A 25,265-nucleotide genomic window follows, 5' to 3' on the forward strand; every position below is an offset into this window, starting at 1 on the left:
TTGGCCTGCCAAACTGACTTTCTGATTGAGGAAAAACAAAGGAATAATTTATGTTCCGCTTGTTAGACGCTTGCTTCAATGTTTGTCTCAGACTTTTATCCATAACCACACAACACTGCCACTCTCTCTTTCTCATTTCCCTTCTCTTTACTTTGCTCCTCCTCTCTATCTCCCACTCAGTCTCTCTTTTGCTTCTCTCTCTCTCTCTGAAGGAGAATGTATTGACCGGTTGACATTTCTAAAGTTGACAAATGTCCTGCTGATATAACATGGAATAACATGGAATCACTCTGCCTTTCTCCCGGAAGGTACCGCATTTATTTATTGTTACCACATTTGCTTAACCTCCAACAGTACAATGATTTGCACCCCTGAGTGCTCTTCATGTACCTCATGAGATAGATGAACACATATTATTTTATAATAGTGATCATGTAATTTATACACATATATATATATCTCTGACAACGACATACTGTTGAGTCCCTTTAAGCCCAACCCATAGTCCCCCCACACAGTGTGGTTTTACTCATGTTACCTAGTTAAGACTCTCAGGACTGTGTGGGCGTGTACGAACTGTGCATGATCAACATTTCTCTCATCCTTCTGTTAGTTTATTGTTCCTATTGTGGCAGAACAACACACACTTCAAAATGATTATTTAGGTATGACAACATTATGAAATTAGCCAAATAGCTCCACATCCATCTTACTGACTATAGGTCTTATGCTGCAGAGTAATGAGTTACTACATCTGTGATGATTAGTGAAGAAACACAGAAATATAATCTGTGTTATTAGCAAGAAATTCAGAAATAAAGAGTGGTAGACAGAAAAATGTAAATGTCAAGTAGCATAACATTGAATTTAAGTACAGCACTTTGGTAAATGTACAAGATTCCAAAACAATGATGACGGTATAAAAATAATAGAAAATCATACATGATATAATTAAAACTGGGTTTTGTTCTCACAGATTTCTTTTATATTATTTCCTATATCAGATTAGGCTTCTCTTCTGTCAAATCAGTACAGATGATGATCTCTAGCCTAAAAAAACATCAGGAAAAAAAGACTTTCTAGTAATGTGTGAATTTATTTCTTGGGTCAGATATATCCTACATGCATTCTTGATTCACCACAATGTGCATTTAATGGTGTGGTCTGGACATAGAGTGACATCTAGCGGGGACAAAAAGCACTGTTATGTTGTGATGTAACCATAGATGTCTGGGTGTAACCTTGACAGCATCAAATTGTCCTCTGTAAATACAAAGTTTAGTCCAATATTGATTTTTGAGTTTATTAGATATGTATACTTTGTGAGGAAAACATCTTAACCATAAATCAGCAAACAATAAACACATGCCTAGGCCTTTTCAATGTAAATCTACGCAACTATTTTATCAATCAACACTTCCAAACACCTTCCTTGTTGTTTTTGCATTCTCAATTGGTTTACCATATAAAAACATAATACATAATAAGCCCTGTCATGCAGAACACATTTCTGTAAAATGAAATCCCACACCCCATACCATGTATAAAGCGCTCTCTGTTACAGCCTGATGTGGATAATTCTCCGATCCCATCTTGGCCAGCCTTTTGGCTTGCACTCTCAACTCGTTACTTGTTTGGCCGAAGAACCAGGATTTGCAAATCCTTCTTGTACCAAATTGGCTCTCGGGGAAAGACAACCACGTCACCCAGAATCCCTAGTGGTGGCCATTACTCAAAACTATTCATGCATAGGAGACGCTGAGCAGAATGGGAAAACGATTTCAACATTGCTGAGAGGGAACAGCTGCAGAATTCTGCTGTTGGAGGATGACAGATCTCACTTTCCCCTTCCTCACGCTCAATCTCTCATACTTTCTTTCTCCTCTCTATTTTGGTCTCCAAATCTTAGTTAACTTTTTTTCTTTCTACTGATTTTTTCCGCTGCTTATTTCAGCTCATCTTTCGCTCTTTCAGTCACTTTCTTTTCCAAAGTCTTTCCTTACTTCTGTCTGTCTGTCTCTCACACGCACGCACGCACGCTCACTCGCTCGCACACACACACACACACACACACACACACACACACACACACACACACACACACACACACACACACACACACACACACACAAACTAGGCTCCTATTGCATTTCAGCATGGTAAAAAGGGAATAAGGGAATAGGGAATAACAACATGTTTGTGTTACTTGGTGTGCATGTGTGCAAGTGGAACTGCAGCAGTGAATATCCCAAAGTAATACTGTAAATCTGCCAGATGTGAGTAATAATTAAAGCTAGAAGTAGTAGAAGTAGAGTATTCTGTTATTTTTATGGTTGGAAAATCAGCTTTGAGGGTGAGCTGTTAGCTGCGAAAGATGTGTGACGGGTTACTAAATCTCTAAATAACCACAGAAATAGAAACATGGATATAAAATGAGCTGTGACACACACACACACACACACACACACACACACACACACACACACACACACACACACACACACACACACACACACACAAGCAAGCAGCAGGCAATATGATTTATATTCATTACAATATTAATATACCAACATTTAGGAGGTTGTAAAAAATTCTAATTCAACTCCACCTCTCTGTCCGTGTGTGAATTTGAATTTTAGTTTAGAACATGCCTGCTTGTGCATGTAAAGTGTGTGTGTGTGTGCGTGTGTGCGTCTGTTAGTAAAGCACCATCTGGAAACAATAGAGCAGTAGATGCTGTCACTTTCCTTTTACCTCAGGCTTTTGAGCGAGTTCTTAAACAAACACTCAATTCACTCATAGTAAATTACAGGAAGGAAATTGGAGCTGCAGACTTAGATATTTGGAATCTGTTTCTTTCTCTCTCCTTCTTTCTGTAAAAACACACACACACACACACACACACACACACACACACAACACACACACACACACTGTAAGCATGCCCAGAATTAATCAGTTTTTCCTGATGCAATTTTACACCTGCTTTGGGAAATTAGAGTCTAGCTTTCATTGAGTATAATTGTAAAACCCAAATTTCAACTAATTGTGAAGCGTGTGTGTGTTACTGTGAGAGTGTCTTTGTATACCTTAAGTGAGTTAGCGTGTGTGTGTAGGGGATGTTGCAAGTCCATAGCTAATGAGATGTGATGGATGGCACAGTCATGTTTACACAGTAATGACTGTGTTTCCATTGTGGATTCAAACAAGTTTAGTGGTTATGAAGCATTTCTCAGCCTAAGCCAAAGAAACCGTTAAAAAGAAATGCAAGAAAGATCTAACCGGAGTTGCTGCTGTATAGAGAAAGTTCCTAGCTGATAAAGCAAAAATGCCTAATTTGTTTCATTACCAGACAAGAGGTGGCAGCATTGTTCAACCCATTAAATGAACACATGCGTTGTAGCCCTACTACTGAACTTACTTGTTGATTCATTGTAATTGTTAATGAATCAACGATACTGGATGTTAATTCTATTTAGACCCAAACCAATTAGTTATTCATAATTTAGTCAGTTAGCAGATAGTTCATCTTTTATGGTTTTACAAACAAAGTTATCAAGCAAATGTGTGAATTCACTGCTGTTCTTTGTCTTGTATGACAGTTATCCAGGAAACCAAAACGTTTTTATTCATCATCATCATCTTCTGATACAAAAGTGTTTTAAATAACAGTGAAGTTACAGTTAAGTTTAAAAAAAAAGTCACTTTTTACAAGGATAAATTAGCAATTTCTTAATAATACATTGATGACATCATCACAACAATGAGATTTCTACACAAACAAAACAGTCTAGACCTTTGAGGCCTACCATCACTGTTGGTGAACTGATTTTTAACAATAACACATATCTGGGCGTCCCGAAAAGCATTAACACATCTGTTATACCAGTGGTTCTCAATCTTCATTACACTCGGCATGTTTCAAGGCACAGTGGTTGTTTGGAAATGTTACCTGAAGCTCAGCATGGTCATACCTGGGTTGAGAGCCAAAACATTAAGCCAGTTTCAGAGGGAAACGGCATTTGCTCAGAGGGGAGGTGGTCGGGGTTTCTTTTAATTCACTCTGTAATGATTGTTTGAATTAGGAAATGTAATGTTTGAGAAACACTGGTAATTCAGGTTTCTACGTTTTTCCAAAAGAACCAAAAGTATCTTTAAATGCAACAAGGGTGCTGTTACAGGAAGCATATTTTGGGACCATGGAAATACACACTGTTTCGCCATCCCATTTTAAACAGTATCTTAAAAATACCTGCAACAGGAGTGTGTGAGGCACTAACTGGTTTAAATTGACATGTCAACTTATTCCTACCATATACATTTAAACAGCCCAGTCATTTTCTAGTCTCTACTTAAATGTAGAAAGCAACGTGACACACGGCCCACATTCGGTATTATACATTCAAAGACTCACTGAAACGCAAGAGCTTTGCTTGATAGATTGTCAGGCAAATACACAGTGCACTGGAGCAGTTGCACATTTTTGGTGAGTCCAGCAGTAAGACCAGAAACAACTACTTTAATTGGCAATATAAGCAATTTTAGAGAAGAACTGCAAGGTTCAAATGTTGGGAGATGCCTATTACCATGAAAATGCACCACTACAGGCAATGAACAAATAGTCATGAAGATTTAAAATATAATTTACAGCATCTTTCTAGGGATGACTTGATTGTCTGGTAAATTAGCCATGATGCAATAGACAAGGTTAAAATAGACAGGCAGGCAGGCCGCGGACCAAAGAGACATAGACAAAAAGACCGACAGGAAGAAAAGAGACAAAATGAGGCAGATATTGTCTCGATATAGCTATTATTATTATGATAGTAATAACAGCTCCTGGCAGTTGAATTTTGTGGAAACTGATTGCTGTGTGTATTTACCTGCATAAATGTTTTTGTGCACATGCATGTGTCGGTGATAGCTCTTTGTTATTGCATAATGTGTCTTTTGGCAAGTGATTGTCTAATAACCTCTCACTCTTCAGCTTGTCTAGGTTCTAGGGAAATGAAGAAGGGAATAATTACATTTCCCTCATTTGTGGTAACTCAAGAGCATATGCAGTACAGGGTTTCAACAAAGACGGCACTTATTAGTGGCAACAAGCTGCGCTTTTCGTAGATTACTGAGGTAAAACACACACGCCTACACACCTTTCATATTTATGGGTAAATAAAAGGCACATCTGGGGTCCTCCCAGTATTCTTTGCGGTACGTGTTTATAGGTACCACAGACTTTACCTAAAACACGTTCAGAAAAAATGATCTACATTATGTTTCCCTGTCTGCTTTTGCCTTTACAATATTTGCAAGGGAAAAGACATTTTGAATAAAACCATACAGGTTATTTTTCTGAAGCCTTCACAATAAACACTGACCAAAGTGTTAAAGTCTGCATGCTAGTAGGGTGATGATTTGCTATTACATCACTGCCATCCCTGGTAATGCACTTGTGACAAGCACAGACACGTATTGTATAAAGTTATAGTGCGTGAATACAGCTCAAAGCTGCTTTCCCAAAGAACTCTGAGCAATAAAAACCCCTGCTGTTTTATATTGTAGAAAAGGTAATAATTTACAAAAATGTAACAAATCACAGATTGAAGGCCATGTTTTATACTTTCTCGTTATATTCTAGAAGCTGTAGTTCTGGTATTTTAGTTTAGATTTTCCCATATGGACATAAAAATGCCCTACAGGAACTCAAGTTGTCAGGTGCTCTTATAAAACGTCAACTTTCATCGGTACAATGTCTGCACCAGGACCCTCCAGTGTAATATTCAGAACTTCAAAAGACCCTCTAAAGACACATTGGATGAAGCTAACTGTGTTCAGTCTCTTTTGCTCAGGGAGGGAAGAGAGGCAGGCGTGGTGCTATGCAGCTTATCGCTGTGTCTGGATTGCATTTTGCTGCCACCGTTCTGCCTTTTTCTCTCTCTTTGTCCTTCCTTTTCCGGTTTATTTATCTCTCTGGGAAAAGCAAGTCTAACAGAGGTAGAAAGGCTACTCTTGCTACTTTTACGACTCAATCCTCCACTTTTCTCCTCCATAACACCGGTTAGAGGCAGTTTGAAAGAAAGGGGCATGCTCTCAGCAAGCTGTTTTTCGATTCCTTTACATCCAATGCCTTTCCTTGAAAAGCTCTTGCTACTCCTTCTCATCTCCTTTTCTCTGTCCTCTTCATTGACAGAGTCAGTTTCTGCAATTGACAGAGATGCATGTAGAAGTCAATTTCTGTCCCTTCCTCTATTTCTGTCATTTCACACCACTGTCTCGTTGCCTTTCCCCGGTTTGATCCAGCCCTCGCCCGGTGCCCTTTTGCCCCCTCGGCTTGCCCTGCTGTCCCTGAGGAGGCGGGCAGTGCATCGCTGCCAGGTGTGGAGGGTTTTTGCTGACCAGATCCACATGCCTGATGTGATGCCCACGAGCAGTGACATAAAGATTCGAAGCATCTCTGAAGCCACATATGAGTCCCGGGGGCTTGACTTGAACTCCCCCCAGTGAGAAAGCTGGTAGAGGTAACAGCCAATGACGGTCGATGCTGGAACAGTGTAGAGAACAGAAAACACTCCGATCTTCACCATTAAACGCTCTAGCTTGTCTGTTTTGGCGCCGTCCTTCTGCAGATTGGAGCGGATCTTGAAAAGAGCCACCAGGCCAGCACAGATGAACAGGGTGCCTGAGGTTCAAAAAGAGTCATATTAGACCAGCAGAAAGTGAAAACCCAATGACAGTTGAAAAAGGTTTTAATTCTTAGTAAGTACAATGTAGGTATATGCTGTTAATTCTTAAACAGTTGTACTATCATGTTGTAATTACCTATTAGAAGGTATGTGGCCAGTGGTGCCACCACAAAGCCGGTGAGCGCTTCCTGCTGCTGGTTGCCAACGTAACAGAGTCCAGTTAGGTCGTCTGCATCCACCAGTCGCATTATGAGGATGACGATGGTTTTAACGGCGGGGATTGCCCACGCTGCGATGTGGAAGTATGAGCTGTGCATTTCAATAGCCTCATGGCCCCACTTCAATCCAGCAGCCAAGAACCAAGTGAGGGTCAGGATCACCCACCTAAAGAGAGAGCAGGAAAAGTGAGTGAAGAGGGAAAAAACACTGCTCTTATTTACATTTATCAGATTGTCTTTCGTAACTAGCATTCATTTTGGTAGCCAATGACTGGAAATAAGATCCTGTTGCAACATTGGACAACAGTTTACTGCTCAAAATGTAACTTGGCCCTGCATAGTAATAGCTCATCATGGGATAGTAATGTGCTGAATAAGCAGAGGGTTTTGACCATGTTAAAATAGGCAGTGAAGCTGCTCTTCCAAAAGGAAACACTGAGGACAAACAGGAAGACGAGGGAAATGGAAGAGAAAAAGCTGTGACAGCAAATGAAGTGCTCTGTGAACTCAAAAAGTGGCATTTGTTTTTACAAAGGCAGCCTTTGTGTGTGGAAATTAATCCATCTAGTACAGAGATTATGAGACAGGATAGTTGGACTTTAAAGAAAACAGGATGCAAGTCTCGTGTTCCCATTGTTCCACTAAAGTCCATTCAAAACAGCTGATGACAATGAGACAAAGACGAGAAGATTGATAGGATGAAAAGCGTGTGTTTCTGTGTTTTTTTCACTTACCAGAGTGAGGAAGCCATGCCAAAGAAGTAGAGAAGAAGGAAAACTATTGCACAGCCAGTGCTTTTTAACCCTTCTTGTACGAGAATTGGTACTCCGGTGGCATCCAGGTCACAGGAAACACGCTCTCTCCCCAGAGTCAAACGTACCTGCAGGAAATTGATAGTGGGAAGGAAAAAGGGTTGGGGTTATGTTTATCGTAAGTTTAGATTTTTTTCTTGTTAAAGGAGAAACACAAATTCACAATATGATGCTTTCCCATTATAACCAGACGGTAATTCTAATTGGTCCATGTAGGAAAACATTACTTGATTGATATTTACTGATCAATAATACAAATAGAACATCCCGTTTTTCTTTTTATTTCATTATTGGTTCAATGTTTTGACCTCGATGAATGTTTTTTGGCTTTATTAGATTTTATTGAATTAATTTGTTGGACAAAGTTTGAAAAGTCCTAGCCCTGAAGACATTTGCTTGCTAGGCTCCCATAAAATGTGATAACACTTAGTATCATATTTATCCACATACCATCATGCCAACATTTAAAAATACAATATCATTTTTATATCAAAATGATTCCATTTAAAATGTGCTACTAAATATAAATTGTGTTTTATTAATTGTTGTTTTCATAACTTCATTGTTATTTATTCTCTCAAAACACTCCACTTCAATGGGCCAGTATAAAACTGAACGTCCCACTTACCAGGTAGGCCACGCTGTACAGATTACAGCACATAGACAGGAAGATGATGGGCCTTTCAGGGTAGGAGAAGCGCTGTGAATCCAACAGGAAGGTCAGGACCGTCAGAGTGGTCGACAGGAAGCACAGCACGGCCCACACCGCCATCCAGGCGTCTGTGAAGACTTTGGCCCCCCTGCGGTACAGCCCGCTGTCGTAGCCACACTGGAGAGCACAGCTTTCTGACTGTTTTAACCAGGTATACTGGTCAGGTGCAGAACCCAGTGCCTGACACTCCTCCTGGTGGGGAGGAATACGAACAGGCTGGTAGGGTGGGTCCTCGTCTCCCGGGCCCTCCATGCACATGTGGTTGTGGTCATTTTGTGGTGGAAAGAGGCTGCAGTTCAGCACCTGGAGAAGAGACATGGTTTGAATGTCATTTTGTTTGCTTATTATGGCTGTGATATATATTTACTGTTCACAGCATTTTGTCAAAGACTTTGGTTTAGTATTTCCCATTTTCCACATGACACAACTACATCCTTAAGTTATATCTGTGAAGACATGCAGGACGTTTTTGTGATGATTTAAATTACCTCGGGCCATATGAAGCCAAACTCGTGAAGCACCGGAAGGCACTTTCTCTTGACGGACAGACACATGCTACCACAGGGACCAATGGGGAAGGGAACCTTGTCAGTGCACATCGGCACGTAGACTGAGCACAGGAAGAACTGGAGAAAAATAAAATAGATCACAAATTCAACATTTTGCCACATAGTGACATCTCATTGCATACAGTTAAGACTACAGAGCAAAATCCATTAAATTAGCTTAGTTTGATCATATTGTGTAGAGAATAACAGCTGTTCTGTTGTTTATAAAGAGAAAAAACAGTTTTAAGGAACGATTCAAGAGTTACAATGAAAGTATACAAGAAACATTTTTTTTGTTATCCAAGTGTGTCATATGTCAGTGAACTGCTTTGTAAACTTTGTTCTGGCAAAGTTGACCGTGATGCAATAGTGAATCATGACAGTGGAGGAGGAATTGGAAGTGTATACTGTGTTGCCTATCATGATAACAGCTGGTTAAAGGCTACACCTATTACTCCACATGATGATCATCTACTTGCATTATTTACTATACTGCTGCCTTCTTTGTCTTCACTCTCCGTACATTGCATCAGCTCTTCTAGTGGTGGGTCTCTATTTTTAAAAAGAAACTCCACGACACCAAGGCCAACACTAACCTGCTCCAAGGTTAGACATACAACTCTACATCTTTAAAACAATCTGTGGACTTGACAACACTGAGGGCATGTGCCATGTAATGCTTCAGAATCCCCCCTTAATCCAAGGCTCAGTTTTCGCCGTCCCATGGCAATGGTTTTTTGAAATAGATATGTACAGTCAGGGTTGTAAAGATAGTGAACAGTCTGAAGTCACAGTTGACTCGATTGATGGTAGTGATGTGAAGGAGTAAGTACTCTGCGGTTACAAAAGTGTGCAATTTTAGGTAATTTCATGCTTTTACAGTGAAATGTGTTTGAAGTCGCAGTGTAACATTTTTCCAGGCTCTTCATATGAAAATACACAGAAGCAGAAAGAACATTTCAATTTGCTCACTTCAAGTAAAGAAAACAAACATGCGCTCCAGGAACTTGGACAGTGTGATTGCTGGCTTTAAATACTTAAACATGTAAAAGTGGAGAGTTTGCTGCCATTTTTCATTTCAGAAGTACCAAAATATTAACCAGACCATAATGAGAACTAAGTGCCTGGACTTGCAGCTAGAGAAATCCAAACCTCAAACTAGACCTTGAGTGAAGCTAAGAAGAGAGTCAAGGCTGGGAAATAAATACACAGAAACATTATTCAACTTTTTTTCAGTGGGAATGTATTTGCTAAGTAAACATAAAACAGTGGGCGTCTCTGCACCACCATAACTAGGGCTATAAAGAAATATAACCATAATAAAATATTATAGTATTACAATTGAAAACTGAAAGCCCAAATGAGCTTTTCAGTTTTATAACAGCTGAACATGTTTCCGCAAAACAACTCTTGCTTTTTACTGATGAGTATAAACCATGATAAATGAATCTTAGCTGCGTTGCTGACTGTGAGGAAGTATGTCAAATAAGCTTTCGAAGCCAGAGGGAACTCGCTCTTAACGCAATTTGTTACAATGTTCTCTGATCAGTATCTTTGTAGTAGCAACTTTATCAATTGTAAATAGAGCAGACTGGCTGATCTGAGGACAGTATTAAGTTTCTCCTCGCAAATAGAGAATCTTTGTTCCCAAACTGAACCTCAAGTATTAGAGTTGTCCTGAGTAATCTGCTGTTCGATTGACTGCAATTAACTTAAGTTCACAACCTAACAAAGTTGCCATGTGCGTGCGAGTGGAGGGTTTGTTTGTGTGATTGTACATTTACAAAAGGTTTGTTCAAAAGCAGAAGGTATTAAATTAGGTGCAATACCATGCTGGATATTTCTCACAGTCAGTTATACCAGGCACAGCAATGTATCACTTTCTGGGTGTTTCCCCCGTCCATTGGTAACCTGAGTGCTGTCACTTCACTGCTAAAAGCTGCTCCAGTTACTTGTCAGGAAGCCTCCCATTAGAGCAAATGCTGGGGGGATACGGTTACCCTTTCCCCTTTCCTCCCTCTTTAGCGCACGCATGTGTGTGTGGGAGAAAAAGAGAGGGGGGTAGCTAATGTTACGGGACAATTTTCAGCTGGAGGACAGTTTTATGCTGCAGTTGCTCCATGTTCGGTCTGGCTGTGTCACAAAAATGTCTTTAAGCACTTTATTCATTTAGCATGGGAAAGTATTTTTGGGCCCTTTCCCCAAACACCTGTGCACACACACACACACACACACACACACACACACACACACACACACACACACACACACACACACACACACACACACTCACAAATCTCTGCATAGGTTGTAAAAGTAGTAATAGATATCTAACACATCTCCAGACTGGAAAGTGGACACTTCTTTACAAAGACATATCTGAGAAAACATTGGATCTCATGTCTCTGTATGATATCTTGGTATGATTATATATGTTTAAATGTGGGATATCTTAAAATAAATACATGAGATACACATACAAAAATAAATGTCATCTATAGACAATGTGATCTTTGTGGAATCTCGTTTTTCCCAATATAATCTAAAGTAAAATCTTAAAGATGTGGAAGAGGATCATTCAATTTGTTTCTTACATGGTGCATCAGGCAACAAGTAGCATTTGTCTGAGCACACTGAGGGCACCATTGTTAACAAGAAGACAAGTATAAAACATGGAAGACTCAGCTGTTGCTGTGTGGGGCATGATCTCAAAATGTCAACAGACAGAGGGGACATTTTTATTGTAATTAGCATGACAGCCTGGTGCAACAGCAGGGAAGGATGAAATCAGGGACCCTTCCGCTAATTTTAACTTTGTGGGGGCCAACCTGTATTCAAATTCTCCTCATTATCACAGGCTCCATCAGTCTAACAATTCACTATTGCTGTTAGCTCCCTGTCATGTGCTATAGAACCACAATCTTCCCATCTCTATCTCTGAACATCTCCACACACAAATATAGCAGACTATTTCGACTCAGCCATGCCTTTTTAAAGTCCTGGATCAGTGTTCCTAAATTTGCCCAAGCCTCCCTGAGTGCTTTTAATAACATGCTCTATTCTGACATCAGTATGCATTTCTCACATCCTCCCAGTACCTTGAGTTGACTGGAGCAGCCGTACTGTATGAGTGGAGTGAACGTGGTCAGCTGCAGCTCGGCGTCGGACTGCAGCACGTTGCCGACCATATTGGGCATCTTCGTGACGTTGTAACCCAGACCCTGGCACATACTTATCCGGATCGGGTCGCAGGTCATTTCCTCCACCTCATCGCCAAAAGCCTGCACCATCCCTAGCGGACCCATGAGCCCGGACAGGAGGAGCAGTGCTGCCCCGCTGAACCACACCATCATCCCGGGCATGGTCACTGAGCGGCTGCCTTCTGTAAATGTTGGCACAGGAAATGTCCTCCTTAAACACAACAGTTGGGTGTAAAGACTCCAGGAAGATTGGAGCGCGTGTAGTCCGTGCGGTTTGCTATATTATCCAATTCCGAGCCATTCAGTTGAATAAAATATCCAGAAAACAGATGGGAATCATTGCAATATCGGAACGTATAATCTATTTCCAATAAAAAAAAAACTACGTTATGATAAATCCCGTTGTCCGTTTGCGTTGTTTTTCCGTTAATAACTCCGTAGAAGTGAAGCGAAGCCTCGGGATACAGCGGTCTGGTTTTGCGCGTACTCCCTGCAAGCGTCCAGCTCTAAACTTTATTGTGTCTGTGAGGAGAGACTGTTATTCCCGTCCAGAGGGGAGCCGACCAATCGCTGCGCGGGAGTTGGATTTCCGTGACCAACCACTGACCAGGAGGGCGGGATCCAAGAGAAAAATAGGAGAGAGACCCTCTTTTCCTCCCTTCTCCCCTTTTCAGTCTCCTCTCCTTTCCGTCAGTATTTTCTCTTATTCTGTCTTCATCTTACTTTCCTTCTTTCCTACTATTTTCTTCTTTTACCACACTCCTCTTGCAGAGAAAATCAGCCAGTTTCCCCATATATCCAGAACCTGTATTTATACTGGCTGATGTAGCTTACATGTGTTTATATTGGCTGTATTTTTTTTTTTAGAAAATAAGCATTTGAAAACTTGAGTGTGTTTTTATTTTATATTTAAAATTCCTGTAATGGTCTTTAAAGGCCGTCTGGAATTCACCACAGGTTCCACTCTCCCTGTCTAAAGGGCCGTCAGCTCTAAGTGCCCGTGACATTGTAATTGAAAGTAGGGTCTTAAGTGATGCTGAAGCATTGGAAATCTGTTTTGCATTGCAATGAATGCACATACTGGACAGGTTTTGTTTGATTGTGGCACCCTGGGAGAAGACTTCTCCTTTACAGCATGAACCTAGCATTGAAATGTGTTGTTTTGGCTTTTCTGCGTTGTAAAAGTGGACTTGGGTGGGAAAGTGCTTGGATTTATTGCAAATATCTTGGGAGGAGGAAGGCTCAAGGAGAACTTGATTTGTGTTTTCTTCCAAGTGATTTACAATTCCGAGGCTGCCAGATGTAATCAAACTCAACTTAAGAGCTCCAGGCCTTTTCAAATACCACAAATACCTGAAACTGTATTCTAATGTCACTTTTTGAGTTTAAATGGATGAAGAAATTGATTAAACTGCAGACCAATATATACTGTACTTTATTCTACATAGATAGAAAGAAAGTTATGCTTTACTCTATTTTAGATACCATATTTAATTCAACCTACATGCATCCAGTGTGTGAGTGAAAATCCTGAAATCAAATAATATCTTGATGGCTGTAGTCTTACTTAAGGTCAGCATTTTTCACTAAGTTCAGAACCTTTGAAACAACTGAGTTTGGGTGAGATCATTTATCGTGTTCCTTTTTGATCTCAAACTCATCTATCTTGTCTTGCCCAAGACACAAAGCAGAGAAATATGAGAAACCAGCATTAAAAAGACCTGGACGCAGACAAGAAAAATGAGCAGGGTTGCAGTCTAACAAATTATTTTGTTCTTCGGTACTAATCATTTCCATAGCTCTCTTTTCTTCTTTTAGGATTTCTGAGTCAGATTTTTCCAGGAGTTGCTGTTGATAAAAGCCTTCCATAAATACTTAAAACGTGAAAACATCAGCAGCACTCTGGCAGCCTGGTCTCATTGTGCTGCTGTGTTTTCAGTCCTGGATTATAGTGTGATTTTTAGGCAAATCCAGTGTGACAATTGATTGGCAGCAGCAATGACCTCTCCACCCAGCAAACCCCACCCCCGACCCCCAACACACGTATCTTCTCTCTACTCACTCACATTCGCATAGGAACCATCCCCCTCGACTGCTCTTTGGCTGAACCTGGGGTCAAGCCCTGAAGTAATTAGCACTGAGCTGAAACAATAGAGTGTGCCCTGGAGCTGATGATTATCAGGGGCGTGGTGTGTGTGTGCCAAAGAAAGAAATGAATGGGACCATGAAATAGAGAAAAACTTAGAATCAAATCAAAGCTTTGTTTGTTAATTTAAGCCAAGAGGAAAAAGGGAAAAATATGTAATACTTTTTTGACTTCTACAAGAACTAGAGTCCGACAAGTAATAAGATAAATGATGGTGAGGTAAAGTGGTTCAGCAGCACATTTTTAACCCTGAGCCACCAGCACACTCCATCCCACTGTTTACTTTCACAGTAGAGTGTGAATAGCAGGGTTGAGTAGACAACGTGTTGGAATTGACAGACTAATGACCATCACACTGAGTGGATAATGACCACAGTTACCCTTTAGGCCATAAAACCACTGAGTTAATAATCAAACAGGCCAATTAAATGGACATTTGGCTGGTAAGCAAAGAAGAAAAAGCTCATCTAAGGTCACATATGACTAGACTGTTAATCACTTTTTTTGTAATTTAGTGCTGGGAGTGTATTTTCTGGCTATCCTACTTCTTTGTTAAACTCACTAAGACCAAACCAGACATCATCTGCAAGAGAAAATATGGCTGCCAATATACGGGTCGATGCAAGCATAACATAAACATCTATGCTGACTAGTTAATTGAAGGTGACTGGATAGAAAAAAATTGCTTACAGGCTGCAAACGTGGTGCCTGGACACAGGAAATTTCCAATCATAATATATTAAGAACTTGATTTGGAAAGCGGGAAGTGGGAGGTTCAGGAGGGTTTAGGAATTTCAGCTGTGCATGTCAATGATGGCAGTGATTGGACCAACTACAATTATAATTTGTGAATGTGTGCAGCATTTCACCAGTAGGTCTATCTTTAGAGATGACTTTATCAAACTAGATCGTGAAATTTAACACAATGCAGCATGATGTCTGTGTGAGTTTTCTGCAGTCCAGTAAGGCTGATTTCCATGGTCTAAGCCAAGCAAAAAAGAGTCAGGGCTTTCTAATTATCTATGCCACACAGTTTACTCCAACTCAACATTCATGTGATTCCTTTATCATGTTGATGCCAAAAGAAGGGACTCAATGGTGCGGTTTTCCTTCCTAAATTAACCACCCTTGCTAACATTTTGATGGTTTAATGCTTAAGCGCCCTGCCTTTGGAAGGACATGTGCCCTTGCTGGCCTGGGATCAAACCTCCCCACAGTCTTAGCTTCCCTAATCCCTACTCTGCATCACTGCCACCTTTGTTACTTCCACAATAACATATAAAAACATGTGCAGGCACATGAGGTTCTCTGGCTGGGCAAATATAATAGGTGAACACTAAGTGTATTGTTATAATCAACTTCTGTCTTTGGGAAGGAGAGGCTAGTAAAAGGAATACTTCATCCCGAAAAATAATCTTTGTATATCAATTACTCATCTTGGTTACCTTGAATGTCCGAGAAAAAGCTGTGCTGTAATAATGCAGCCTCGCTTGAGGCAATAGCTGAAAAGCTCTGTGATGCTTAAATCAGCTGCAGCACTGATGTGATAATGATTTAATAGACTAGATTAGATTGGTGTCCAAGTTTCTCTATGTTTGGAGCCGTTATGACTTTCGTTTCACATATGTATTTAGGTTGGCTTATTTGTTTACAAATGAAAGGGATGTTGCATGACAACAAATAAATCTCTAGTTTTTGGAAACTTTAGTGAATTCAACGTGGGGTAACAGCTTTGAGGGAGTTAATGTGCAACTCTATTGAGTATGTAGTCCTCTTAGTACTCTGCCCCTTCTTTTTTTAAATTAAGACATAAACACGTAAGGTTGACCACAACCCTGTTTAGGCCAGCTTGGTCTTACTGTGGGAATGCAACCAGTCTAACCTTGCAGCTTGGCAGGCAGACTGAACGGCAGTACCCCGAGGACAGAAAGAGAGACACAAGTGTGTATCAGTCACCAGATAGCATCCTATGGCTCAACGCCCAATCCCTTAGTCCTTGAAGTGCAGTATTAATAGGCCTGCCAACTCCTTGGAATGGTGTAAGTGGGCATAACTGCAAATATTCTGCATGCGTGAGTGTTTGTCTGACGCTTCCTGGATTTCCTTCCATGAATTTGGTATTTTCAAGCTTTTGTGTATGAGAATGCAGGTGTTTGGAAAAGTGCGGGGGTGTCATGTGTGGGGGAGGGTGCTTATACCATTATGGGGGTTGAGGGTATTTGATAGAAAGAGTGGGGGGTTTCTACAGGTGATCTGTCCCCTCTGGGACCACAGGCTCACATTACCCTGCTGTGGAGTATCACACACAACCACACACACACTCTTTCTTTAACATCACACTCCCACTCTTATTCCATCTCCCTCACTCCCTCTCTGCCTTTTTAAAGCACTTTTCTCACTTGAACAGCTTGTAAAATTGCAAACTTTGAGCAACTATGTTTATATAATAGTCATTCACCAATGATTTGCAGTATTACCATCTCTTTTTTCCATTTCCAAAAATTCGATTTTGTTGCTTGTTCTAAGATGGACAAGATGGTGCAACTGAGGCTACTTGGGCAATGTTGCTACAATGTTTAATCCATTTACCTAGAACTACAGCCCCCATGTGTTTTGGCAGCAATGGCAAAGACTAATTGGATATGTTGCACCATGCAAAGGGATTTTCTAAACTCGACTTTTATTCTGAACTATTTGGAAAAACAGTTGCTTATGAAATGCTGATCCTTGAGGCGAACAGACTACAGCTCTTGTTGTTCATGTTCAATACAACACCATCATACAGTACAATTTCTGCCTTTTTTACACAAATGACTACATATTTTTCTCTTTGTCAGCAGAAAGTGTGTCATTAGTAAAACAATTACTGATGCTTTTTTTCCAGAAATAAGCTCTTGTCATAGCTTTGTCGGGAAATGTTATAGTCACTATTGTGTAAGTCTGCGGGAGTGAGAGTTTCAACACCTAGCCAATTCCCCAGAATGTTACATTCTTTATTCTCAACAAAAGTAACTAAAACAATTTAAAGTAGGATCCATGTTCATTGAAATGAGGTGTCATGTCAAACAGTGCAACGATATGGGTCCTTAATTTCCTTCTGTTTATCTTTTTTTGCTGCTAACATGTTTATCAAATCAAATTCTGGTATTTTTGACAATTAAAATTCTTAGAAACTTTGAGGCATTATCCTCTTTCTAGGGATACCATGAAATTCAAAGAAAAGCCCTTCTGTTTAGGCCTGGCTCCGAATGTGTTATGCTTTTGTCTTTCACTCTGTTTTTTCTCTCTCAACCACAAATAGTGGATAGCAGTTCATCATGTGCACTAAATATTGGCTAAGGAGATAATAAAAAAAATCTGGACTACTTTTTTTTTTTTTTGCTCGTTCTCTTGTGGCTTAACCCCACTTACTCACTATAAAATGTATTTATTTTAATCTCAGACCAAGGGCTTTTTTATGGAATATTTTCACGTTTTTTTCATTCATTACTTTGTATAACCATAGTCTCATAGGAAAAAAATCTCCCAAAATGGCTTCTCTGCATGGATAATATCCCACAAAAAAGTCTTAAATAACTCTGGGATAATTAGTTGAGCAGCATCAGCAGGTCACTACCATGCACCAGGAAGTGTCTATTCATAATTAATTCTATAAGGCACGTTTTTGAGCAGTGACTTTGGCCCAAGGCAGATGGATCCGGTCCTTTTGTGACAGGCCACAGAGTGCTGATAGATGGTTCCTGTCCGTGGCTGTAAATCGGCCTCTTGTTGGAGAGTTAACCCCTGTAACCCTGCTCGTCTGTAACAGCAGACTCCCCTCTCACAGACTTGGGCAGCTGATGGGCCTTTCCCAGAAGTCTCATGAGCAGGTGGTAGCGGTCCAGTTGGGAAGCGGATGGATGTGCTCGCCTCCAAATTGTCCCCATTGGTATATATGGCTGCGTGGGAGAGAATTTGGCTTAAACAAAAGTTAAGTCGTCTCCCATCCATCCAACATCTGCATCGCCAGCTGAAGGCAGCTTCATGTGATTTATAGAAATGTCAGGACAGCAAGGGTAAAAAACATATTTTAGCAGAGCCTAGCACAGAGGTCAACTATGTAGGCTGAGCAAACTAATTGGCTAGCTGTTGAAGCTGCTGAATGTGTTCTTTGTGCCGTGTCTGTGTGCTTTTGTAGTCATTACTCAGAAGGAGATAAGTCATGTAAAAGCTAAATCACGACAAAGTGTGCATACATACATACATACATACATACATACATACACACACACACATCCATAGCCACAGAGCGTTGGGGAGTATCCCCCCCCCTGACCTTCTGCAGACACAGCTGTTTCTCCTCTCCTCTGACTGGTGACTGGGACGAGTTTTATTAATGTGCTGAAACTAAGTAAGCACATAATATGGATTTCTGTAGCCCTGTTCATAGACTGATTTATCTCCCTGCTTGCTGCGTTTGCATGTGGGTGGGTGTGCATGCATTCACTACATGTCTGAAGCGTGTTTCATATATGAATACATGCCTTTATATGCACTAATGCAGTGTGGATTTGTCTCTGCATGGAGTTATTGTTGGAGCCTTCAGTGTTTCCTGAGAGGGGTTAGTGCAATACCTCAACAAACATGCATTTGTTTGGCAAAGAAATGAATGGAAATCACATTTCCAGATACTCAATCCTTACATCCTGTGTTTAGAGAAGCAGAGATGCAGAGGCACAAGTGCCATACAGTTTGACCAGTGCCTGGAAATTATGTGATCATTTTTATAGTAGGGACTTTCTGGCAAGTGTGAGTGGCCATTACAGTGTTGTTTTTATGATCCACGTTTTAGCTATACATCACATCGAGCCAAGATACTGATCCTTTTTATGAAAGCATGTAGGCTATAATTGACTAGTATTACCACTTGACAGACAACTTCTGGGAACCTCTCTAGCAAGAGTGTATGTGTTTGCGTGCTTCTCCTTGGAACGTAATTCATCCATGGACTGTGCAGAACCAGCGTGACACTATCGGAGGAGAATGTAGAGTTTGTGCATGTGTTTTATTCGGCTTGAATATTTTTTTTTTTTTAGTTCTGGCAAAGTGGATTGAGAAGGATGTGTAAATGTGTGTGGGTTTTTTCTGACATTAAGTGGAAATGTTCCATCAAATGCTGCATTGAAGTGGGCTGCCATCCAACATGCAGCTGAGAACCAGAAAATGATTTACTGTACATAGAAATGAGAGGTGGGCGCAATGTTTTTCAACACAGTGAGATATATATATTACTTTGTAATCAGAGAAAGATAAATGAAGTAAAAAAATATTGATCAAATCGTACGGGATTTTATTGAAAGAGTAATGATAACACTAACAAATTCAGAAGTGAATCATTGTTTTTGTGGTTGTGTTCTCAGTTAGGGGGCTGCTTTCCACTGCAAACACGCCATCATCCGTTTCTCCTACAGTTTGTTATTCATAGACCTCTGTGCTGACTTCCTTGGCACCTGTCTCTTCCCCGTCTTGTTGCTCCACTCCCTGAAATAGAACTCATGTCTCCAGAGGAAAAGTAAACACTGGCCCTGCCGTGGGATTACAGACCAACACTGAAGAACACAAACACTCACACATACAAGGTAATCTCTATAGTAATATACAAGTAATGCATTTTAGAAGGCCATCACTCAATAGGCCTGAAACAGCTGGTTTGATAAATGTTTGTTTGTTTGAATGCTACGCCCTTTTAAAGAGCACACTGCCAGGATCTTCTCCGGCCATTGACAACAAGTGCTGTGGAGTCCAAGTCCAGCGTCTCCCAGTTTACGTAATGTTCTCTGCAAAAGACTTGGAACCCAAACAAAGTATAATAACATCATGTTTTGTGCCGGTCATGTGATCACACACACATATGACTTATAATTATTCCAAAGTGTAATGCATAAAAAAAACCCATGTTGTTTTTCGCATTTGACCCCTCTTAGGTCATGCCAGCCCAGACTGCAGAGCCTAGCACGAGCTGAGCTCCTGAGAGACAGCCTGCATGGTGTCCTGTGACTTAATCACTGACACTCACGGTGTGTGCATGTGTGTGAGCTCCAAAGACAAATACTGTACAGTAGAAACATAAAACCACACGAGAGAACTGTCCAAATATTTAAAGTGGGTGTTACAATTAAGTTTCCATGAGGGTGATTGTTTATGTTTACAAGATAACCTTTGTACTTGCCATTGTAAATGTCAAATTCACTTAATACTTCTGCGGGTGTGTGTACATGATACACTGTATCATTAAACTGTTAAAATGTAGAGTGTAGGACTTTAGAGAGTGGCTGTAGTGCATGTGCCAAAGACAGACACAGTCCTCTTGCTGGTGAATTAAACCAGCAACTTTGGTATAACTTTAGTATTTTCAAAATGACGGTCCCCTTCAAGTCTCGAAGTCGTTTGTGGACTTTTGTGTGTACAATTTCAATGTGGAAACAAAACCTGCACTACAAAGAAGATGTTTTCTACTTTATTTCTCAAAAACGTGACTTTTATTGCTGATCTGAATTGTGTACTCTAGTGTGGGCATTTATGTGAGTTTTATCAGTTGAAAGTCGGTTGTTTCCATCACCACACTAATGCAACATCAAGCTGGTTCTTTAGCCCCATACCACACTTTTCCAACACGTTTTAAGAAAATCCAGACTGTATTTTTTATTGTCCTGCTCAAGGAAAAACAAAGACAAAACCCTGCCTTCTTGGCGGAGCATTTTGAACATTTCTGTATTAACTGTACATGCACTGAGAAAACACTTCCTAACAGGCAACAGGTCACAGCACAGACACACAAACTGTTTGATAGTTGGTTTGTCTACTGGACTCAGCCCCTGGCCAAAGGTTACGCCGATTCCTGTTTTCTTGCCGCTCATTCATAGAGTCTCAACCAAAATAACCTAAAAACAATGCATATTTGCACTCACACACACTCTAAAAATATCCCATTACTTTGTACCTTTGAATGTTATTTCAGTAGAATTCTCTCTTAGTGGATTCAATCTTTTAAACATTTTTTATAACATTTGACTTGATAAAAAAACATTAAAAAAGTGAAATGTTTGAAAGAGCTTTTCAGAGGGGTGATGTTTGTTTATGGTGGTTATGCCTATCTGAGCGTATAATGCCTGTGTGTTCACTATCAACTCATGTGGGTGTTAAGTTTTGATACCCAATGTGGGTTTACAGTCATATGTCATTCAGCATATGGTGTGTGTGAGAGTGAGTGCGTGCTGTGAAACGGCTTTATACAAATGGCTCATTCAAGTTTGCTTCAGCAGTGGGCGCCCGCCGGAGCATTCTCACCATACCAAGTCCACTGTCCCATTTGTGGTTTGACTTCTGTGTGCGTGTGTGTCCATTTGTCCCATCATTTTCTCACCACTACCAGATTTACAACTGACAGTAGCTAAAAAACGTAATCTTCATGTACCCTGATCCCTTCTCTACACACACACAGCCGAGAAGACAAATGGACCTTGCTGACACACACAGAGATGTGGACAAGCTGCTTTTCCGTTTGAATGCACAGCCAAGCCGCAAGCCACAATTACACTTGTCCCTGTCTGTCTGACTGAAGCAGACAGGGACTGAGATAAAGCTCTCTGTGCTGTGAGCTGCAGAATAACAATGTTAGACGGCAGCGGTGTGACACTATTGGTTGCATTTGCACATTATTTTTTATAAACTAATTGTATGGTTACATTTTTAGGAAGCTTTTTGTGTTGTTATGACTAACTGCTAAAGGGAAAATCTGTATTCTGCCTCTGGTGCTTATTCCATCACTTTCCTGATACAGGATACACTACTTTATAGACCAAAGTAATAAAGTTAAACTTTTATCATCAAACCCTTCTGACATTTTTCCATTTTTCCCATGCATAACATGGGGAGGAGGCTTGGTGGAATGTGTTACGAGGCATTTTTCATGGACACTGTTTATAGCGCTGTTGACTCCTACCGGCATTTCCTGCAATTGATTGCAAACATCTTATCTTCTTGCTGGAACATAACACAGGTGAAAAGGAATTTTCGATGGAAATTTACAGAACTAATTAAAAGAACTTGTGTGTCAAGTGAAGTTTATGAGCAAATAGGGTCCAATCATTCATGCTGGATTAAGAAGATAGTGTCTTGAATCTGGAGATAGTCTTTAGTATTTCTTCCCTTAACGGTCAACTGTGGCCTTGAACATACTTTTCCATTTTAGGTAGGAGCATATCTGTTTTTAAAAATATGCAGTATCTGACATCCCAAAGGAGGAGGATAAAAACATGATGTTAACTTGAGGGAACAAGTTATGATGAAGATGCATACATGTCAAGATGTGAACCAGCTTATTTCTACAATAATCCGATCTAGTTGCAACTTGGTGATAACTACTGTAGTATTACCACAATCTGTCCTCTCGGCCAATGGAAAAATGAGGAAATATGAATCATAAACATTTACAGATTCAAGTTGTGTAAAAGCATTGCATCAAGTAAATCAAATAGTGACAAGCCAGGGATTATTCTCCCGCCATCAACCTTCCCCCTCCAACTTTTTTAGATTTTTCCTCTTGCTATTTTTCTCAGGGTGTGTGATCCTTGACCCTGATGAGGTCACTAGTGGCAAGTAGTCAACTTGTTTTTTCTGGCTGCTGTCAAAAGCCCCTCTGAATTTTGAATTTATGTATTTCCACATCCCTCCTTCTTCCTTCCATGTGGAAAAAAAAAGTTTACATTGCAAATTTTAAATCTATGTGCCTTTCAGGATGTAAAGTGTCTCTCAGTAGACAGTCGTGTGTGTGTGTGTGTGTGTGTGTGTGTGTGTGTGTGTGTGGGGGGGGTGTGTGTGTGTGTGTGTGTGTGTGTGTGTGTTGCAACGTCCGGAGGGATTTTTGCCCACAGATGTAGAAGTCATCTCTCTGCTGTTTCTCCCTTCACAAAGTATTGCCTCCTTCTTCAACGTTCCTCAATCAATCTTTCAATGTCCTTCTTTTCCTCCCAATTTTACCCTACCTTTGTTTCTTCCCTGCTTTTCTTAGTGTCACTTACATTTTCAACTCTCACATTTCTATTCCCAACTCAACCATTTGCTTATTTCTCACTATTCTCATATTATTCCCATTCTTTCTTTTTCCTCCAGTCTTTCTTTCCCCATGGTCTATTTTCTTCCTCCATCTCTGTTTTTTCTCTTTCTTCTCCGCTCTTTGCTCTCCAAGTGTATGTACCTGGCAAAGGTTTTTATTGCCCTGTCAGGGGGTTGGGGACGACTAATTTCACCCATAAAAGCAACTCGGAACAAGAAAAAAGGGGCGGCAGATGGGGATTGGGGGCACATTTATTGGAAGAGTTTGTTTTTTAAGCTGTGAACAGCTATTATTTTCCCTCTCCTCTTTCTCTTTTCTTTCCATCCTGGCAGCGAATTGTAGTTTTGGCTTTGATAGTTGTAAGCGAACACACTTACACTTCTGCACACACAGATACATTGGCACACACTTATGCATTAATACTGTGCAAATACTAAGGTACGTGAACACATATGGGATGCAAAGACTAGGTTATATTTGCACTCACACACACACTCTTTAAATGTGGTGGTGGTTGTGGGCTGGTGTGTTTGTTTGTCTAACTGAGTGCTACCGCCACCACAGACCACAGTGTATTTAGCAAGGCTGCAGCCATTTTGTCTGACTGCAATTTGGCAGACGGCCTGCTTTTCCCAACTCAACCCAAGGAGATGTATGCGCGTGTGTGTATGCGCGCATGAGTGTGTTCCTTTCGACTGGTTCCCATAACTTAGACCAGCCATAGGCTCTGCTTCCAAAGGAACTCCACACCCAAAAAACAAGCTGATTAAATGGAACAACGTATTATAAATTGTATGAATGTATCCTAAACGCCATGTCTTGATTTATACACATGTCTGTTTAGTCCCATAAATCTTTCTCCATTCAAAGCTGCTACTGCTGTCTGATCCTTTTCCCTTTTTTTCTTTCTCTTTCTGCTACACACCAAGCTACAGGACTTAAGCTTTATACGTTTTGGAAACCAACACACAAACATTTTACAATTCCTTCAAAGACATATAGTATCCTAATAATTGTTGTTGCATAATCTAGGTATAGCGTTGTAAAGCATCCGAAGACAGTGTTCAAATGATGTTATTGATTTCATTTCCAGTTGCTTGATGAGCTAGACCTACCTAACTATAAAGTGAGGAATCTCTATGTGTCAGTCAGTTTACTTTGCATTGTTTGGCACCTAAATCAGGAAGGTAAGGTTTTTCCATGCAAACTCATAATGTTACCTCCAGGAAAATACCTCATTAATCCATGCAGTAGCTAATATACAACCACGTTGGTTATGTCAAAGGGACCGACTTGAATGATTTGTTGGAAACTATAAATGCACTATGTTTATTGCACTGGTGTTTCTACTTGCTATCGTAACCGGACTTGGGTGTGTTTTCCCTTTAACCAAACTGTATTGGACTAGTTTTAAAGAAAGCAATAGTGGAGATTTTCCTGAAACAACTGATTCTGTTGTATTTCTTAAGATGACTGACTCCTAGATTTATGAAATGATTCAAGGTAGTTATCCTGTTATTCACAGATGAGTTGTGTGTTCCTGCTAGGATGAAAAACAATCAAATAGTATGTAGGAGATTAGGAGGATACACATCATTCAATGACTCTGAGACAACTCACTGCTGCGTAGCCTCTCTGTGAACTGGACTTAACATCTACTCTTTCACACTTAACATTGTACATTTACATTATACTGATTTACATTATTGCCTTTCTGTACATTTTCATTTCATTCATTTTTATTTAAAATTTTAAATTATTTGTTATTTGTTTTGCTTCTTTTTGTATTTCGCTGCTGCAACGAAAAAATGTCCCAGTTTTCCCAGTTTATTTGTGATTCTGATTCTGAAAT

General features: G+C 40.3%; 1 protein-coding gene across 1 annotated transcript; it reads right to left on the bottom strand.

Annotated features, from left to right (window-relative positions):
• Positions 1 to 3,532: 3,532 nt before the first annotated feature.
• fzd4 (frizzled class receptor 4) lies at positions 3,533 to 12,650 on the bottom strand. Its single transcript, XM_063907667.1, has 6 exons — positions 12,072 to 12,650; positions 8,914 to 9,051; positions 8,342 to 8,728; positions 7,636 to 7,781; positions 6,820 to 7,067; positions 3,533 to 6,679 (listed from the first exon to the last, which is right to left on the bottom strand). The coding sequence occupies exons 1-6, from the start codon at positions 12,333 to 12,335 to the stop codon at positions 6,261 to 6,263; spliced, it is 1,602 nt and encodes a 533-aa protein (XP_063763737.1). The 5' UTR covers positions 12,336 to 12,650; the 3' UTR covers positions 3,533 to 6,260.
• Between the last annotated feature and the right edge of the window lie 12,615 nt (positions 12,651 to 25,265).

Source organism: Eleginops maclovinus, chromosome 18 (assembly GCF_036324505.1).
Source record: "Eleginops maclovinus isolate JMC-PN-2008 ecotype Puerto Natales chromosome 18, JC_Emac_rtc_rv5, whole genome shotgun sequence".
NCBI classification, from domain to species: Eukaryota; Metazoa; Chordata; class Actinopteri; order Perciformes; family Eleginopidae; genus Eleginops; species Eleginops maclovinus.

Excerpts from the sequence above, each read along its gene's own strand:
- fzd4 (XM_063907667.1), bottom strand. The coding sequence starts at position 12,335 with ATGCCCGGGATGATGGTGTGGTTCAGCGGGGCAGCACTGCTCCTCCTG. Across the intron at positions 7,068-7,635 it reads GGCATGGCTTCCTCACTCTG|GTGGGTGATCCTGACCCTCA; the intron begins GTAAGTGAAAAA and ends CTCTCTCTTTAG. Across the intron at positions 6,680-6,819 it reads GGCCACATACCTTCTAATAG|GCACCCTGTTCATCTGTGCT; the intron begins GTAATTACAACA and ends TTTGAACCTCAG.